At 37.6% G+C, this 20,304-nt stretch overlaps 1 protein-coding gene across 1 annotated transcript in view; it reads left to right on the top strand.

Moving 5' to 3' along the window:
* Positions 1-20,304, top strand: part of LOC124722352 (probable WRKY transcription factor protein 1) — a 189,420-nt gene that overhangs the window by 22,645 nt on the left and 146,471 nt on the right. The window contains exon 4 of the mRNA XM_047247525.1: positions 8,174-8,260. Coding sequence (XP_047103481.1) covers positions 8,174-8,260 — 87 coding nt within the window. The remainder of the gene's footprint in view (positions 1-8,173; positions 8,261-20,304) is intronic.

Below are 20,304 nucleotides of genomic sequence, written 5' to 3'. Positions count from 1 at the left end.
TACTGGAAAGTCACTCAAAAACTGATATTACTTGTGACCACTGTATTTATTAATTTTATACTGCCTTAAGCAGTTCGGTCTCCAAACTGTCACACATGGATACAGAGTATCTGGTCTATATTATTTGATGACATCAGAGTGTAAACTTAGGTGACATCAAATAATGTAGACAAGATATTTTGTATTCATGCGTGACAGATTTTCATTTTACCTGTGAATGGGGTTAAGATATTTTGAGTCTTTGAGAGTGGCATAAGTCCGAAATGTGTAAGGTAGTATAAAATTAATATTTACAGTGGTCAAGACTAACAACAGTTTTTGAGTGCATTACAGAATGGCCGCAACATTTCACAAAGCATTTATGCATTTTGATGCTGATACCGGGAAGCGTATATGCAATGTGAAATGTTGTAATATTGTAAAGCATAAGATCTAATTATGGCAGCATAGCTCTGTCAAAACTGGTTATCCAATAAAATGTGTTTTTAGTCATGTCTGCTTGTGAAATTTCTTCAGTTACCATACACTGCAGATCGCCCCCATACTGTCAATTTCATGAATATATAATAATTATTAATACAACTCATGAAATTTGTGGCCCAGATGGAAGGAGAGAAACAGCACAGTGGTCAAAATGAAATATCTAAGAAATCAAACCAGAAACAGATACTACAGGTGCCTATCTAAGCTTTACTACATGCTTAATATGACTCCCACGAACCAAAGAGAGAGTTTTTTCCACAGAAAGCTATCAAATGTTGTGAAATATACAGCATGTGCAAAAGAAATTTGATCATTAAGCATTCTGTCGGGTTGAGTTTGACATTTGTAGAGCTAATGGCTCCAGTAGACTAAGTGCATTGTGGAGAATGTGCGTACTCTTTCTTGTATGATCTAATTAATGTCCACTTTTAGACAAATGTATGCTGTATGCAGTCCCATTCTTCAGTCACAAGTATTCATTAAACCTTACATCAAATGAACTACAAGTTTTTCCTATATAATAATGATCACATTGGCCACAGTCAGTTCTGTATAGAATAGAATTACACACAAAATAGAAAAGAAAAACAGATTTTCAGTGTCAGAGGTACACAGGACTGACTGTTGCCAATGTGACCATTATTATATATACTAAAATGGCAGATACATTCGATGTAAGGTTTAAGGAACACTTGTGGCCACAGAATGGGTTCGCATTCAGCATACATTCGTAAAAGAGTTTGCACATCTTTCGCAACATGCCAGAAAGGATATACCTTTGATCTACTGGAGGCATTAGAGATCTATAAATCTAAGAATCAGCCGTAATCAAGAGATTTATTTTTCACATACTGCAAAGTTTGTCCTATTCAGTAACTTTCTATGAAGAATTCTCCTCTTCTGTTCTTTTACCATTGGAGTTACATCGACTATGTAGTAATCCTTAGATAAACACCTGCAGTATCTGTTTCTGTCTTGACTGCTTAGACTTTATTGATAACTGTGCTGTTTCTCTCCTACCAGGGCTCCACATTTTATATGTTGTATTAGTGACATACATTACGTGAAATATTGTATGACATTTAATATAGCTTGTCCACTTTTCAATTCCCTCAACAGGGACTGCTTTGGGATGTGTGTATGGATAAGGTTTAAATAATGATGGTCCAATGAGTACAGCTTTCTAAAGCCATTTTTGTTACTCATGTCTCATAGGCTTTTGGATTATACGCTTGAACCTTATGTTGTCACAGTTTATACATTTTATTGCTTTTAGCCAATCTTCTTTTTGTATTTTTGAGTCTTAAGTTTCATATTATTGTAAAATAATGCATACAGCGTATAACACATGGAAATTTGTCTTTTCAGCTACAATTTTGTCTACCAAAATAGTGATTGGCCGACTACGATGTGTGGCAAATATCAGATGTTATATTTGATTGTCTGTTGTAATACAATTTAATGCATACTTTGTTTTATTCTACATCTCTGATGAGCAGAGTGCAAGCTTATTGAAGCTCCAACAGTACTTTGCATGGTGGAGTTCACTCATTCATATTTTACAACTGTTTTACTTGTTTTATCAGAGCCTCAATCCATATATGTTCAATAGATATCCACGTGTTTTATATTAATGTTAACTAATGCATACAGTACTTATTGCATATGAAAGTTTGTTTTTTCAACTGCTATGTTGTAAATGGCATAGTACAAAATAATGTTTGACTGTAAAGCAAGGCAAATGTCATATGATTCTAGATAATTGTAATTTGTAATATATTTTTGTCATATTTTGTTTTATACTACAATTCTGATTGGCAGATTAATGAATATTGAGGATTTAACTGAACATTTCGTGATCTTACCGATTTGTATTTCATAATTGTTTTATTTATTTTATCAGAGCTACAATCTGTTTATGATGAACTTTTTTTATAGTTACTACAAACAGTTGATATGTTAGACAGTGTTGATAAATATATTCTGTATGACAGCAGCCTCTCCATTCCATCATGCAACTCGTTGTCTCTCTCTGTTTGTCAAAGTATGTATTATCATGGTATGCATGTACATATGCCAACAGTATATTAGAATTTTTGCTTTAGGCTGGGTTAGTTCAACTACTGTTTTAAACAATGCCATGTTACTTTTATATCTAATTTTTATTATTTATTACTTACATTAAATAAAGGCAGCCCCCATGTGTGTAATTATAATATTCTAGTGTTCTGATGAGTGCACTTATATTAACTTCATTAACACCTACTGAAACGGTTTTGAGTATTCGTTTATTCTATAAATGGCTGATGTACAATTAATATGTACTGCCACACAGTAGCAATATGTAGCATGCAATAAAGCAGGCATATCAGTCGCCAAAACACAGCAGCCTAAGATGATTCATAGAGTCAACATGTCTGCCAGAACTGTGCATGTGGTACTTTCATGTTATAAAAGCACTACAATGCTTGTTTGGCTTATTTCTTTGGCTGTATTATTTTTATATCTGCTGGCTCAGAGTGATTAGAAAATTGTGTGTACCCAGGTATTTCATTGTCTTTTATGCTTAAATTTATTTCTGGTGCCTTGCTTTGTATATTTGGTGTACTTTGTACCAGATGCCTATGTGTTGCATAGGTCTGAAGACCTTCGTGACTGATTGAAATTAATAACATGATATAAAATTTTTGATGCATAACTGAAATAAATATTTAAATATGTGTTATAAATGTATTTCATTAGTATAGTTGGCTGTGCTTCTAGTACAGTCTCATGAGTGTTACTAGAGTTTTAAACACACACATCACTGAATTTTGTAGACTGACACCTTACATTTCTCTAACCACTTGTTTATACCCAAGTATATTCTTTATTGAATCCTCACTCGCACCATAATAATATAGAGTACTACTCCAGGGAATTGAATAAAGGTACTCATCCTACTTCTTCAGGGTGATAAACACTATCTTATGATAAGAGAAGCATGAGCTAAACTGCTTGTAAGGCAGCTGTATAGTTGTTCTCAACCCAAAGATTTTGGATTTATTTTTTGAGTGCTGAGGCAAGGTCCTATTGGGAATAGTTATATAGGGACCTAAAGTTTCATGTAGAAGCTGGAAGATGAAATCAACAGGAAGTGATCAAAAAGTTCTTAGAACTAATTACTTTGTCATTTAGCCAGTCCCACAGATTACATATAAGGAGCTGAATACAGTGTGTTATTGTGGCTGAGTGGCAGTTTGCTTTCTTTTAGCCATTTTTATCGACCGCAGGACATGCTATGGTTGTGTGTCTTTCATAGTGATACAGATAGCATGTGTGGTAAAATATTTCAGGGGTAAAATAGTCCACTATTCAGATTTCCAGATGGAGAATAATTGGGAGTGTTTTTTGTAACAGTGGAAAAAAATGCCACCTTGCGGGTTGGAATAAACTATTATATTCATTAATCAGGCAGTTAGATTGGAGACTTTGAAAAGAGAGATGGATAAGCAGAAGTTGGATATCGTGGGAATTAGTGAAGTGTAAGGGCAGGAAAGAAATTGCAGAAAGGTAGGAAATTAGGAAAATTGAATTAGATTGAATAAGTTGAAAGTACCAGAGGTTGCTGACAGTTTTGAAGGAATCATTAGGTTGTAATTGACTTAATAGGAGAAAGGAATACAATAGAAGACAAATGAATAGTTTGGGAGTGAAGTATTGTAGGAAGAAGAGGCTCAAATAGTCAAAAAGACAAGGCCCAATAGAAATCCTTATTTAACAGATGAGATATGGTATTTAATTGGCAAAGGAATGAAATACAAACATACAGTAAATGAAGCAGGCATAAAGGAGTACAGGTGTTTCAAAAATAAGATGGTTAGAATTCGCAAAATGCCAAAACAAGAATAGCTACAAGAGAAATGCAAAACTGTATTCTAGGATCAGAATAACAATATGATTGGCAGCTAGTTGTTGACAGTGCAGCTGCCATTACAACCAGTGAGGGAACAAATTTGATCACACTATCTTTTCTATTCATTGTTGCCGCAGTACTCGCACTGTCGTTAGTAGGGCACGTGAGTGTGAGTGCAAGTGCACTGAATGTGGGTAACTGTGTGTGCGTGTGCGCGTGCGCGCGCGTGCGCGTGTGCGCTCAAATCACCCACAAACTGCATCAGCCGGGGGTTGGCCACTAGAGACTGCCGGTAGGAAGTGTGCACATGGCATGGCCTCTGCCGCGCCATCTGCCTGCTGCCTGTGCCTATATATGCATAGAGCAGTGCTGACTCAATCTCTTACATTTCTTGTCTGTATCGATCACACCAGTGTTCTGTGTCATGTGGAGTCCCTAGAGACTTAATGTTCAGAGGTTATGAATAAAGTCCTGTTTGTGTGTCTTGGATCACTTTTATGTATTACTTGCTTACTACACAATTGGATCCCATCCTTGTTGCCAGTTGTGTAGTAACCAACTAATACACAAAACCGATCCAAGTCATGCAAATGTGGGTTTATTCATAACTTCTGGACATTAAGTCACTCGGGGCTCCACAAGACACAGAACGCTTGTGTGTGCAATACACACAAGAAATAAAACAAGAGATTCATTTAGTCAGTGCTGGTCTGTGCATATACAGGTGTGGGCCACTGGTAGATGGAACGACACACCATACCATGTGCACGCTTCTTACAGGCGGCCTCTAGTGGCCAGCTCACACTGATACAGTTGGCGACTGATTTGAGCACACATGCACAGCGACCCACACTCGACACACTCACACTCACTAGTAACGGGATACAGCAGATACGATTATTTCCTTCCACATCCTTTCCCAATCAGTGTTTGTACACCATCTCTAAGGACTGCATTGCCAACAGTACAGTAACCTTTAATCTTGATTTATTCATACTCACTATTATTATGCAGTGCAAATATTCAGTAAAAACACATGAATGTTACAAAGGTGCTGTATGTACATATAGACATTACTTTTGCAAACATAGCTTCCACCTTTGTAAGAATTGTTGACACACGCACTTTTTAGTTGTGTGTATAATTTTTTCACATTGTGGCATTACAGTATATTTTTGGGATGGGGTGGGGGGGGGGGGGGCATGAAAGAAGTCACTTGCCATATTTTCATTGACTACTTTGCTACTTGATTTTTTTCTAGTGCCACAATTTATCTAGTTAATCTAGAAGATCCAATAATGTGAACTTTGTTTAAGCAGTGCAGTATCCTAAGATCTTGTTTTATATTTGTGGCTGTTACAAATTTACCATCTTTCATTGAGGAGTTACGTATGTAGCGAATACTCTTTACTGTGATACGTATTGCACTACTTTGTGTACATTATTTGCATCTAGCTTGAGCCACATTTGCTTTGTATCATAGTGTTGGGGAACTCCTTTGCTCTTCCCGTTTCCTTTATTGTATTTATTTCAAACTGTAGACAATGTTTAATATAATAGAGGGAAACATTCCACGTGGGAAAAATATATCTAAAAACGAAAATGATGTGACTTACCAAACGAAAGCGCTGGCAGGTCGATTGACACACAAACAAACACAAACATACACACAAAATTCAAGCTTTCGCAACAAACTGTTGCCTCATCAGGAAAGAGGGAAGGAGAGGGAAAGACGAAAGGATGTGGGTTTTAAGGGAGAGGGTAAGGAGTCATTCCAATCCCGGGAGCAGAAAGACTTACCTTAGGGGGAAAAAAGGACGGGTATACACTCGCGCGCACACACACATATCCATCCACACATATACAGATACAAGCAGACATATTTAAAGACAAAGAGTTTGGGCAGAGATGTCAGTCGAGGCGGAAGTGCAGAGGCAAAGATGTTGTTGAATGACAGGTGAGGTATGAGTGGCGGCAACTTGAAATTAGCGGAGATTGAGGCCTGGTGGGTAACGGGAAGAGAGGATATATTGAAGAGCAAGTTCCCATCTCCGGAGTTCGGATGGGTTGGTGTTGGTGGGAAGTATCCAGATAACCCGGACAGTGTAACACTGTGCCAAGATGTGCTGGCCGTGCACCATCCCCTCATCCCCTCAAACCCAGAACCTCCCACAGAAGAACCACAAAAGTGCCCCACTTGTGACAGGATACTTTCCGGGACTGGACCAGACTCTGAATGTGGCTCTCCAGCAGGGATACGACTTCCTCAAATCCTGCCCTGAAATGAGATCCATCCTTCATGAAATCCTCCCCACTCCACCAAGAGTGTCTTTCCGCCGTCCACCTAACCTTCGTAACCTGTTAGTTCATCCCTATGAAATCCCCATACCACCTTCCCTACCCTCTGGCTCCTATCCTTGTAACCGCCCCCAGTGTAAAACCTGTCCCATGCACCCTCCCACCACCACCTACGCCAGTCCTGTAACCCGGAAGGTGTACACAATCAAAGGCAGAGCCACGTGTGAAAGCACCCACGTGATTTACCAACTGACCTGCCTACACTGTGATGCATTCTATGTGGGAATGACCAGCAACAAACTGTCCATTCGCATTAATGGACACAGGCAGACAGTGTTTGTTGGTAATGAGGATCACCCTGTGGATAAACATGCCTTGGTGCACGGCCAGCACATCTTGGCACAGTGTTACACCATCCGGGTTATCTGGATACTTCCCACCAACACCAACCTATCCGAACTCCGGAGATGGGAACTTGCTCTTCAATATATCCTCTCTTCCCGTTACCCACCAGGCCTCAATCTCCGCTAATTTCAAGTTGCCGCCACTCATACCTCACCTGTCATTCAACAACATCTTTGCCTCTGCACTTCCGCCTCGACTGACATCTCTGCCCAAACTCTTTGTCTTTAAATATGTCTGCTTGTATCTGTATATGTGTGGATGGATATGTGTGTGTGTGCGCGAGTGTATACCCGTCCTTTTTTCCCCCTAAGGTAAGTCTTTCCGCTCCCGGGATTGGAATGACTCCTTACCCTCTCCCTTAAAACCCACATCCTTTCGTCTTTCCCTCTCCTTCCCTCTTTCCTGATGAGGCAACAGTTTGTTGCGAAAGCTTGAATTTTGTGTGTATGTTTGTGTTTGTTTGTGTGTAGACAATGTTTGTTTTATGTGATGGTACCCAGAACATATTTTGAATTATTCATTAGCCAGTTAGACTTTTCATCACGTTTTGTTGAAACAAAGATGGGGCATAGTGTAAAATACAGTTCCTGGCTATTGAGAACCCGATATTTCTTGAGGATGCGTTCTCTAAATGTATCATGCTTCACACAAAGAGCAGTAATTGAGAACTATTTGCTTAGGGACACTGCTTTTTTGTACATGAGAAATAATGTCACATTCACATAATCGCAAGCTTTCCCCACAATCATATGCTAAAACTGATCAAAATAATTGGATCATCATTAATTGTTTTAATGAAAGTAATATGAACCTGGTTGATACTGTTCTGTTGATTGCTCACTTCACCTAATTTTGTAGTTGTGTGTATGTCGGTGTGAAGATATTCAGTATGTGCTAAGTTAGATTAGTATTAACAGACATTTTGAGAGAAATAAAGAACTTTTATGTACATTATGGTAACTTCTACCATAGACATTAATACATTCATAGAGTAACTGACTGTCCAAAGTATGTTTATGTATTTGTAAAACTGGATATGTGATGGCTAATAAAATGTTTATCCTAAAGTGTTCTAATCTTGATATTTCACAGATATTGAAAAAGCATGAATATTTTGGAAAGTTCGGGAAAATTCACAAAGTTGTTATTAACCAGAGCACTACATATGCAGGCTCTCAGGTAGGTGCAATTGCTAGACGTAAAACTGAATGAAGTGTTATCAATCAAGAAATATTTTGCTAATTTTCACAGCAGTCATATTTGATGAATTATTTCAGTGATACATTTGTTTGTACACAGGCAATTTTAATTAAAACACCTGAAGTCACAATTTTTTGTGTTTTAATAAAACACACAATGCATTTTGGACCCTGTGGATCCATCTTCAGGCATAAATTGTCTAATACAAAATTTACATTTGGTCTCGACTAAGGTGAAATGCATTTTCCTCGTGTGAGAAAGTTAGATCTTAGGTTTCATACTTCATGAATCGAGTGCAGAAACAGTGGAAATAACAGAGAAAAATTTACCGAACACACAAGAAAAAACATTTTCAATCTTTCGAGTTCAGCATACATTGGTTTATTCATAGGCCTACACTACTGGCCATTAAAATTGCTACACCAAGAAGAAATGCCAATGATAAACGGGTATTCATTGGACAAACATATTATACTAGAACTGACGTGTGATTCATTTTCACGCAATTTGGGTGCATAGATCCTGAGAAATCAGTACCCAGAACAACCACCTTTGGCCGTAATAACAGCCTTGATACACCTGCATTGAGTCAAACAGAGCTTGGATGGTGTGTACAGGTACAGCTGCCCATGCAGCTTCAACACGATACCACATTTCTACAATAGTAGTGACTGGCGTATTGTGACGAGCCAGTTGCTGTGGCCACCATTGACCAGACGTTTTCAGTTGGTGAGAGATCTGTAGAATTTGCTGGCCAGGGCAGCAGTCAAACATTTTCTGTATCCAGAAAGGCCCATACAGGATCTGCAACATGCGGTCGTGCATTATCCTGCTGAAGTGTAGGGTTTCGCAGGGATCGAATGAAGTGTAGAGCCACGGGTCGTAACACATCTGAAATGTAACGTCCACTGTTCAAAGTGCCATCAGTGCGAACAAGAGGTGACTGATACGTGTAACCAATGGCACCCCAACCCATCACGCCAGGTGATACGCCAGTATGGCGATGACGAATACGCGCTTCCAATGTGCCCTCACCGTGATGTCGCCAAACTGGAGGTGACCATCATGATGCTGTAAACAGAACCTGGACTCCTCCGAAAAAATGACATTTTGCCATTCGTGCACCCAGGTTGTTGTTGAGTACACCATCACAGGCACTCCTGTCTGATGCAGTGTCGAGGGTAACTGCAGCCATGGCCTCCGAGCTGAGAGTCCATGCTGCTGCAAACATCGTCAAACAGTTTGTGCAGCAGATGGTTGTTGTCTTGCAAACGTCCCCATGTGTTGACTCAGGGATTGAGATTTGGCTGCACGATCCGTTACAGCCATGTGGATAAGATGCCTGTCATCTCGACTGCTAGTGATATGAGGCCATTGGGATCCAGCATGGTGTTCCTTATTACCCTCCTGAACCCACCGATTCCACATTCTGCTAACAGTCATTGGATCTCAAGCTACGCCAGCAGCAGTGTTGCGATACAATAAACCGCAATTGCGATAGGCTATAATCTGACCTTTATCAAAGTCTGAAACGTGATGGTACGCATTTCTCCTCCTTACACGAGGCATCACAACAGTGTTTCACCAGGCAACGCCGGTCAACTGCTGTTTGTGTATGAGAAATTGATTGGAAACTTTCCTCATGTGAGCACGTTGTATGTGTCACCACCGGCGCCAACCTTGTGTGAATGCTCTGAAAAGCTAATCATTTGCATATCAGAGCATCTTCTTCCTGTCGGGTAGATTTCGCATCTGTAGCATGTCATCTTTGTAGTGTAGCAATTTTAATGGCCAGTAGTGTACTATCATTGCACATCACTTCACTCAATACATACATTTGTTTACAACTGTTTAAATACATTTCACAGACGTAGTTTACTCTGATGTGATCAAAGATGAATTTTGTCACATAGTATCAGAACATTATGGAGTAAGGGGAGTAGCTTACAATTGGTTCGCCTCCTACTTTAAGAACAGAAAGCAGAAGGTAATCCTCCGCAATATTGAGAGTGGTAATGATGTTCAGTCCCAATGGGGCACTGTTAAATGGGGCGTTCCCCAAGGGTCGGTGCTGGGGCCACTGCTGTTCCTTATTTATGTAAATGATATGCCTTCTAGTATTACAGGTGATTCAAAAATATTTCTGTTTGCTGATGACACCACCTTGGTAGTGAAGGATCTTGTGTGTAATATTGAAACATTATCAAATAATGTAGTTCATGAAGTAAGTTCGTGGCTTGTGGAAAATAATTTGATGCTAAATCACAGTAAGACTCAGTTTTTACAGTTTCTAACCCACAATTCAACAAGAACTGACATTTTAATCAGACAGAATGGGCATGTTATAAGCGAGACGGAACAGTTCAAGTTCCTAGGCGTACGGATAGATAGTAAGCTGTTGTGGAAAGCCCATGTTCAGGATCTTGTTCAGAAACTAAATGCCGCTTTATTTACCATTAGAACAGTATCTGAAATAAGTGACATTTCAACACGAAAAGTAGTATACTTCGCATATTTTCATACGCTTATGTCATATGGTATTATTTTTTGGGGTAATTCTTCTGATTCAAAAAGGGTATTTTTGGCTCAAAAACGGGCTGTTCGAGCTATGTATGGTGTAAGTTCGAAAACCTCTTGTCGACCCCTATTCAATAGTCTGGGAATTTTGACATTGCCCTCACAGTATGTATTTTCTTTAATGTCGTTTGTTGTTAGCAATATTAGCTTATTCCCAAGAGTTAGCAGCTTTCACTCAGTTAATACTAGGCAGAAATCAAATCTGCATGTGGAATGCACTTCCTTGACTCTTGTGCAGAAAGGAGTGCAGTATTCTGCTGCATCCATTTTCAATAAGCTACCACAAGAACTCAAAAATCTTAGCAGTAGCCCAAACACTTTTAAGTCTAAACTGAAGAGTTTCCTCATGGCTCACTCCTTCTATTCTGTCGAGGAGCTCCTGGAAGAGATAAAAAATTAAGCAAATTCCAGTGTTACATTCTTGATTTTCTTTATTTAAACTAACGACTTGTTTCATTTTATGTGTTTCTACAATCGTGTTATAATTTCATGTATTGACTCGTTCCATGACCATGGAGACTTCTCCTAAATGTGGTCCCACGGAACAATAAATAAATAAATAAATAAATAAAAATATTAGATGTAAGAAGTTGTTATATTAAAGGAATAAATTTAAAATAAGTCTTTAAAACTGCTAAAATACCTATGGCTATCGAAATATGTTTGTTCATTTAACATAGATTCATGCTTTTTGATTTTGTGGTTGTATATTTCGAATATTGTAACAGATTTTGGATCTTGCCATTGGCTTCATTGTGTAGTATTACCAAATTGGTTTCTGTCTTGTTTATGCTGTCCAATAACTGATTTTTCTATGTAGTTGAGTCTGAAAGCATTTGTGTGTTCATGAAAATTTTGGCCTGTTTCTGTACATAGTAGGCAGGGAAACTGGGGCATGATACTTTATACACTCCATTTCTGTTGCATTTTTACTTCTCTGTTTTTGTGTTGTGGACTAATGTTATTTATTGTTAGTGGAAAATGCACTTGTTTTGTTGCTTTTTTTATTTTATTTTTTTAAAGTTTCGAAGCTTTTTGTGATATGGGGCCTAGGTGTGGGATGCTGATAAATATTTTTTCTTCTTTCTTAGTGTGACACTTTGTAGTCTTATTTTTGTTTTGTGTGTCCGAATTATCAGTAGTTTTTGCTCTGTGTCCATTGTATATGGCAGTAGTTTTTGTTTTTTCCAATTCTGTCCTAAAGTCTGTTTTCTTCTAAGTCAAGTGAGTGAGTTCTGTGTAGCATGGCCCTAAAGGCAACACGTTAGTGTGCAATGGGATGGCATAATGAGTTGTCAATTGTTATATCTGTGTATCCTGTGTGTGTTTTTGTTGGAGGTTGATCATTTTGAGATCCAGGAAATTTATGCTTTTGTTGTCCTTATAATCTGCTGTAAATTTTGTACTTCTGCAGAAAGAATTGAAAACTTCAAGTAATTCCTCAATCTTACCCACCGAGCAAGGTGGCACAGTGGTTAGCACACTGGACTCTCACGGGGTCGACGGTTCAATCCCGCATCCGGCCATCCTGATTTAGGTTTTTTGTGATTTTCCTAAATCACTCCAGGTAAATGTTGGAATGGTTCCTTTGAAAGGGCACGGCCAACTTCCTTCCTTGACCTTCCCTAATCCGATGAGACTGGTGACCTCGCTGTTTGATTTCCTCCCCCAAACAACCCAACCCTCAATCTTCCCTTTCTTGCCATCATATAGTTGCAATGCATCATGAACATGCTCCAGCAATATTCTATTTTACTTTTGAGCCCTCTGATTTCTTAAAAAGAACTATTTTCCAGATAATTGAGAAATAGATCTGCAAGATAATGTGATATGCTACTACACAGAACACACACTTACATGGATATAACAACTGAGAACTCATGATGCCATCCCACTGCACAGAAACATGCTGCCTTCAGGAACATACTACATACAGCACACTCACTTGACTTAGATGAAAAGAGCCTCTAGGACAGAATTGGATACAATAAAAGTTTTGTGATATACAGTGGATGCACAGCCAAAACAACTGATAATTTGGACCTGCAAATACACAAAAGTAAGGCAACAAAGTGCAACAATTAGAAAGAAGAAAAAGTATTTGACAGCAATCCATTCCTAGACTCCATATCACAATAAAATTGCCAACAACTTATTATTAGTGGAGAATGCAATTTTGTGTGTGTGTGTGTGGTGTGACACACACACACACACACACACACACACACACACACACACACACAATTGCATTCTCCACTAATAATAAGTTCGGACACTTACTAGTCCACGGCATAAAAAAAGGAACCAATAATTCAACATAAGTGTAGTGTATAAAGTATCACGCCCCATTTGTCCTACTACTATTTAGGGAAAACAGGCTGAAATTTTAAAACCCATTTCCAAGAACGCACAAATGCTTTCAGACTCAACCATTTTGAAAAATCAATTATTGCACAGCATATGCTAGAAACCAAACATGGAGTGCTAATCTTACAAGTTTAGCAGGAGAACTTCTGTGAAGTTTGGAAGGTAGGAGACGAGGTGCTGGCGGAAGTAAAGCTGTGAGGATGGGCCTTGAGTCATGCTTTAGTAACTCAGTCAGTAGAGCACTTGTCAATGAAAGGCAAAGATTCTGAGTTTGAGTCTTGGTCCAGTACACAGTTTTAATCTGCCAGGAAGTTTCATCTCAATGCACACTCCACAGCAGATTGTGCATTTCATAGAAGATAGAAAACAGTTTGGTATTACTATACAGTGAAGCCAATGGTAAGATCCTAAATCTGTTACAACAGATCGAAGTATATTTCCACAAAATCAGAAAGCCTGAATCTATGTTAAATGAACGAGCAGATTTTGGTAGCTATAGTTATTTGAGTAATTTTAAAGAGTTATTTAATCATTCCTTGCATGTATCGGCTTCTTAAAACTCACATATGACACTATGTGGTAAAGTTTATCTTTGATCAGCTTAAACTATATCTGTGAAGTGTGTTTAAACAGTTGTAAACAAAGGTGTGCCTTGAATGAAGTGATGTGCGATAAGTCTGAATAAACCAATGTATGCTGAACTCAAAAGGTTAAAAATGTTCTTCCTTGTATGCTCGGTACATTTTTCTCTGCTATTTCCACTATTCATCACATATTTCCGTACTCAATTAACGAAATACAAAACCCAATGTCTGACTTTCTCATACCAGGAAAATACATGTCCCCCAATCAAGATCAAATGTAAATTATGTATTAGATGATTTGTACCTGAAGATGGATCCATAGGGTCCAAAGCGCACCATGTAATTTAATAAAACACAAAAAATTGTGACTGGAGGTATTTTTATTCAAATTTCCTGTGCACCAGACGCAGTCACATTCACAAATGCAAAATATGGATAAAGTTAAAAAAATATATGTATCTGTGCAACAAGGAAAGTCAGAAGAAGATTATGATCACCTACTCACCAATATTTGCATAGCACCATGCACAACTCTGTCTGCATATATTTAGCTGAGTGTCCTTTTATATTTTCCCACAGTATGTGTATAATATGTAAAGATCTTAGTCAAGACGAGCATGGTCTACAAGTAATAGCTCACACTAGTTTGTCCGTAAAAGGTGAAATTAGAGCCAGCTGCCTTTATCCCTTGCAGGGAGCCACATAATAGGCATGGCAATATGCTGTAGTGGTGTGCTAGTAAGAAGGCAGATGTGTGTCATGGTTAGCACACAGAGGGAGAGGGCATATTTCATGGCATTGCCAGTGTGCTATGTGTCTTTCGTAAGCCACACTTTCCACTCATTACCTACCCCAGTAACTATCAATTCTGGGATAAGCACCACATTGGGCAAGTGTATTTGCTTTTGACTGTCGTCCAGAAGGATTTATATCCTCAGAAAACTGTTGCTTTTGCTTCTTAAAGTAGGATTTGTCATTTTTGCTTTTCATTGCCCATAATGAACTCTACAATGGCCAAGTACGTAAACTGACATGAAAATCAATGCTAAATTTTGTACATGTAACCCAAAGAGCTTGTGCTACAGACAGACGTGGCGGGATGACACTGTTCGCTGTAGTGCCACATGGTACCTCATGCCATTGCTCATTACCATATGTGCACAGCCAGGAGTGGTTGCGACCTGCAACCAATAAAATAATAATACAGTGGACATAGTGTGAGAACAAAGCTCACTTTCAATGACCAGTAAGTTAGATGCATTTTTGAATAATGGTGGTGTAACAGAATTTCATGTGATCAAACAATTGTTATGTCATCCACATGACATACTACTACTACATTGTTAAGTTATAGGATTGCCTTTGTATTACTTATAAGCACATCCGGAAATATTGCTTACATAATTTTCCTACACTATTTCAGCTACTTCATTAATGACTTTACATATCCCCAGGTTAGAGACTAAAATTTGTTAGTGAACTTTCATGTTGTCTTCCTCTTCACAATGGTTTCTGTTGAACACTCATAAATTAGACATGCTTTCAGAGACATATGTCTGCACTTTTTGAAAAATGTTTTCATTGTCCACTTTGTTATGTATTACTCAATAAAGACAAGTGATCTTGATGAAGCCTGCCCTGCTCCTCTTGCTTGCCATCCTTTGTGAACAGAGGATATGGAGGTCAAGGTTCTTGAGTCTTCACTTTCAAAATCTTTGTATCTTGGAAGTTGCAGAAAAGCGATGAACCTGGAATTTTTATATTTTCATCCAATCATAGTGATGTTTAGTTTACTGTTGAACTGGAGTATTATAGTCAGCGTAATGTCTTATTATGAGAAATATACACTGACATATTGTCTAATGGAGAAACAGAATCTGATTACAACAATTAACAAATGTATTTATCTAATAACTATTCCACAATATTCTGTAAGCATAATACATTTAGGATGTTTATAGCTGTCATATGATATTTCATTGTTACACAAATTGTCACAACATGATTTTTCAAGGGCAGCAAAATACGATGTATACCGTATAACACCATGTCAGTATGTCTGATATAAATAGCTGCAGCAAAATTATTTACTACATTTTCATGAACCACATTACAACAGTTAACTGCCACATCAGAAAGTGGCTATAACCTTTGGTAACTGGTGGTATGTATGACCTACATTACTTTGTGTGATCATTACTAAATAAAAGCATAGGTAAATAATGAAAAACCTTTGGCTCATTTAATGCATTGTAAATATATTCACATTGAGATTTATGCTAGCATTCCTGTTTTCTTATTGATGCTTGCGAGGACCCAGGTAAGTAGAATCAACGACATTTATATTGCAGACAGTATAACATTAGACATATTTCACAAACAGTCCAGTTTTGGATAAAACTATTAAAATTCTTCCCCTCATATACTCAGTGTTGCAAAGAATGAATTTTGATAGTAATAAAAGGTTATATGATTTTCTGATCTAAAATTTATTTCTCTAATAACAGATGATTGAAAATAATCAGAATGCTGGATAAATTTTAGGTTAATGATGGCCATTGTTGGCAATTGCAATGATAATAACTTTGCTTTTGAAATTGTATTTGTTCCTGGAGTTAAATCTTTTAATCTTTTTGGGGCATATACAAGTTCTGTTCAGTGTGGGAGATGTACTCAGTCAAGAAAACTGCCTGTGCATGATATCTGTTGGGTCTTCATCTTGTACATAGTGTTAGTCCAACACAGATGTTCACATTGGTTTTTCCGAAATGTTGCTTAAATGGTGAATACTGATATCCTCCATAGGGTGTTAAAATTACAATCCTTGCTCTGTAATACTATTTCCAGAGTTGATTGAGTTCTCAGATTAAGGCCAGATGGAGACTATACAGTAAACTTTGCATTGTCTGTAAACTATCATTGTTGCAGAAGAAATTGGAGATTCAGAAAGTATAGAGTGAAGGTTTGTACAGCAGTCACTCTTAATAAATCAGGAGCTATATAATGCACAACCTGTTCTAGGTTCACAGTAGTGTTGTAAAACTAAGTGACATCTTCAGTAGATGGATTGGGTAGTAACAGAATAATAATGGTTTACAGAGTACATTCAGCAAGTGAAACTGCAGATGCAAACTAATGTATATGATGATAACAAGCAGACCAGTTATGAATAATAATACAGTGGACATAGTGTGAGAACAAAGCTGACTTTCAATTTAGTTGCTGTATATCCAACACTTAAACTTGTGTGTAAGCTGAGATTATGATCATTTTGTACTCTTACATTCTCTGCCACAAGAGATTTTAGATGAGGCAGGAGATGCAGCAACTCAGCCAGAACACCTGGTCAGTTCCTTGCAGGGGAAGAAAATCAGTCCCAGCAAAGTAACTGCCAAGACATGGTAACATGTCAGAGAATTAATGTTGTTTTTGGTCATGATTTACTAGTTATTCCTTTTGTCTTAACTGCTGCATCCTATAATATCAATGACTTGCCTCATATACTCATACCTATCCCTGCAATAATTTCCTTTCACCATCACGTCAATTACACTTTTCAGCACCAAGTCATGTTGTAATATGTGCTCAACCATTCTGTCACATCTGTTCATTATAGTATTTACTAGGTATTGACTTGTTGCAAGAAATCTTCATTCTTTACTGATCAATGGATCTGTTCTGCAAGGGTCGCCTATAACACTGTTTCAATGGCTTTTAGTTGTTTAATTTTTGTCTTCCCCATTGTCTATATTTTGTACGCATACAGAGCTGTGCTCCAAACACAGCTTTCATGATTTATTTTGTGGCCTCAAAGTTTGTGTTGTTTGTTAACAGCTGTTCCTTTCTGTAAGAAGCTTTTTCTCATGGTACAATCTTGGCTGCAATTACTTTCTTGTATCATCATTCTTTCTCTTCTACTTCTGAGAGAGCTAATTTTGTTCACCTCTTAGAGTGTCTTTCGTCCATGTTTAATATTAGCTGTCTTTCATCTCCATCTGTTTCGTTTTCTTTGTATTTGTGTGCATATTATAGCCATCAGTTAGACACACATTTCATTTCTGTTCACTTCCAGCAACTGCTGCTATACCATTACTGATTTTGTGTGACAAACTACTCTGACATAGAGCTGTTTTACTACTTTCATTACTTCTTCAGTATTCAGTTTGTCAGTGGTAACAATGAGCAATCCTGCCTTACACCATCCATTTTGCACCATAATATTTTGACAGCTTCCCTAGTTGGAGTCATGATTTCCTGTCAAGAAGGTTACAGTTCATAGCAATCGACGGAAAGCCATCGAATAAAACCGAAGTAATATCTGGTGTTCCCCAATGAGGTGTTTAAGCTTTCTGCTGGTCCTAATTTATATAAATGATTTAGGAGACGATCTGAACAGCCCTCTTAAACTGTTTGCATATGATGCTACAATTTACAATCTAGTAAAGTCATCAGAAGATTAAAACCAATTGAAAAGTGACTTAGGCCATATCTGTATGGTGCAAAAAGTGGCAGATGATTCTCAATTAGAAAAAGAGTGGGGTCATCCACATGAGTACAAAAAGAAATCCACTAAATTCTGGTTACGTGATACATCACACAAATCTAAAGGCTGTCACTTCAACTAAGTACTTACGAATTACAATTACAAACAACTTAAATTGGAAAAGTCACATAGATAATGTTGTGGGGAAAGCGAAGCAAAGACTGTGATAATTGGCAGAAGCCATAGATGATGGGATCACATACACTAAAGACACTGCCTGCACTAGTCTTGTCCACCCTTTGCTTGGCTAGAGTATTACTGCACAGGGATCCTTACCAGATAAGATTGACACAGGAGATAAAAAAATTTCAAAGAAGGGCAGGTAATTTTGTATTATTGTGAAACAGGGTGGGAAGAGTGAGTTTTGATGTTCATCATTAAAACAAAGGTGTATTTTGTTGTGGCCAGATCCATTTACGAAATTTCAGTCACCAACTTTGTCCTCTCAATGTGAGAATATTTATTTGATGACAACGCACATAGGAAGAAATGATCATCCAAGAGAAATCAGACTTCCATACAGAAAGATTTAAATGTTCATTTTTCCCAAGTGCTGTTCAAGCGTGAAATGGTAGAGGGAAAAGTATGGAGGTGGTTCGATGAACCCTCTGCAAGGCACTATAGTGCAAATTGCAAAGTACTTATTTAGATGTAGATGTTATTTAGGCATTGAGTGCAGATTTCATTGCCTGACACCTGTGAAAGATAATTCAGCATTTTTTGAAATGTCATGTAAAAAAAAATGGCAGCTTGATTGCAAGCTTAAAAACTTGTAGTAAATTATCAGTTTAGTCAATAAAGCCTGAAAGATCATGAACAGATTCTCTTCTTATCTACTTCCAATTTTTCCTTCCATTCTTTGATAAAGTGCTATTGTGTGTGTGTTTGACATGTGTGATAACAGATTGATTGTTAAACAGTTTTTGCATCTGATCACTTTTGCTTTCTTTGGAAGTGTAATAATTACATTCTTTTCAAAATGTGATGGAACTTCCTCAGTTTCGTAAATTTTTTTCTTGAGCTTGTATAGTGTGTGGCCCACTGTTAGTTTGATCTCCATAACAGTTCCACTGGTAGTTCATCATTATCAGGACATTTATTCCTTCTGGTTTCAAAGTTTTTTGAAATTTGAAGATAAAGATTGAATCTACTGTTGTCACCTTGATGCATTGTATCCTCATTTCCAATCACACTCATTTCTTTTTGACATTTGTTATGGTTATAAAAGTATTTTCCCCGTTTTCTCCCATTATTTTCTGCTTCGATTACCCAATTAACTTTTCCATCTTTGGGCTATGTTCTCCATAAAGTAATTGTTTATTAGTATGTGCACAGTATTCATTTGAACATCTTACAATTATTTTTGAACTTTGTGATGCCTACCTTCCATACTTTTAGTAACTGGTTAATTTCATTTCTGAGTGATCTGTATTGTTACTTTCATGTTCAACATTTTTGTCATTTATTTAATTCCAGTGTTTTATTTGTTATCCATGGCTGCCTTGTTTTGGTCTGTGTGAGTCTTTGCACTTATTCTGTTGCATTTATTATATATCTTGTAAAGTAAGCCCCATTGGTTTTCCACACTGAAAACTCTGTTACAATACTGTCAAGAGTTATGATTTGTTTAGCTTGTTGAGGTTACAATATATTTTAACTGCTTTCTCTTTTATTTGAATTTCAAGTGGCATTCCATTAGTACAATGTTACAGTCACTATCGGTGCCAGCACATGGGTAAGTCTTCAAGCCCTGAATCTTTGGTTTACCAAAATATAATCAATCTGATAGCTTCCTTGATCCCCTGTCATTATCCATGAATACTTTGTTCTCAGCGGTTTCTCTAAAACTGGAATCAAAACAACTCACTCACACTTGGCATAGAATTGTATTAATTTTTCTCCCCTCTAATTTTGTTTGACCGAGTGTAACTCTCCAGTTATTATTCCTGATA

Source organism: Schistocerca piceifrons, chromosome X, assembly GCF_021461385.2.
Source record: "Schistocerca piceifrons isolate TAMUIC-IGC-003096 chromosome X, iqSchPice1.1, whole genome shotgun sequence".
NCBI lineage: Eukaryota > Metazoa > Arthropoda > Insecta > Orthoptera > Acrididae > Schistocerca > Schistocerca piceifrons.
Note: the sequence above shows the minus strand (reverse complement) of the source record. Positions and strands in the feature narration are given on the sequence as shown.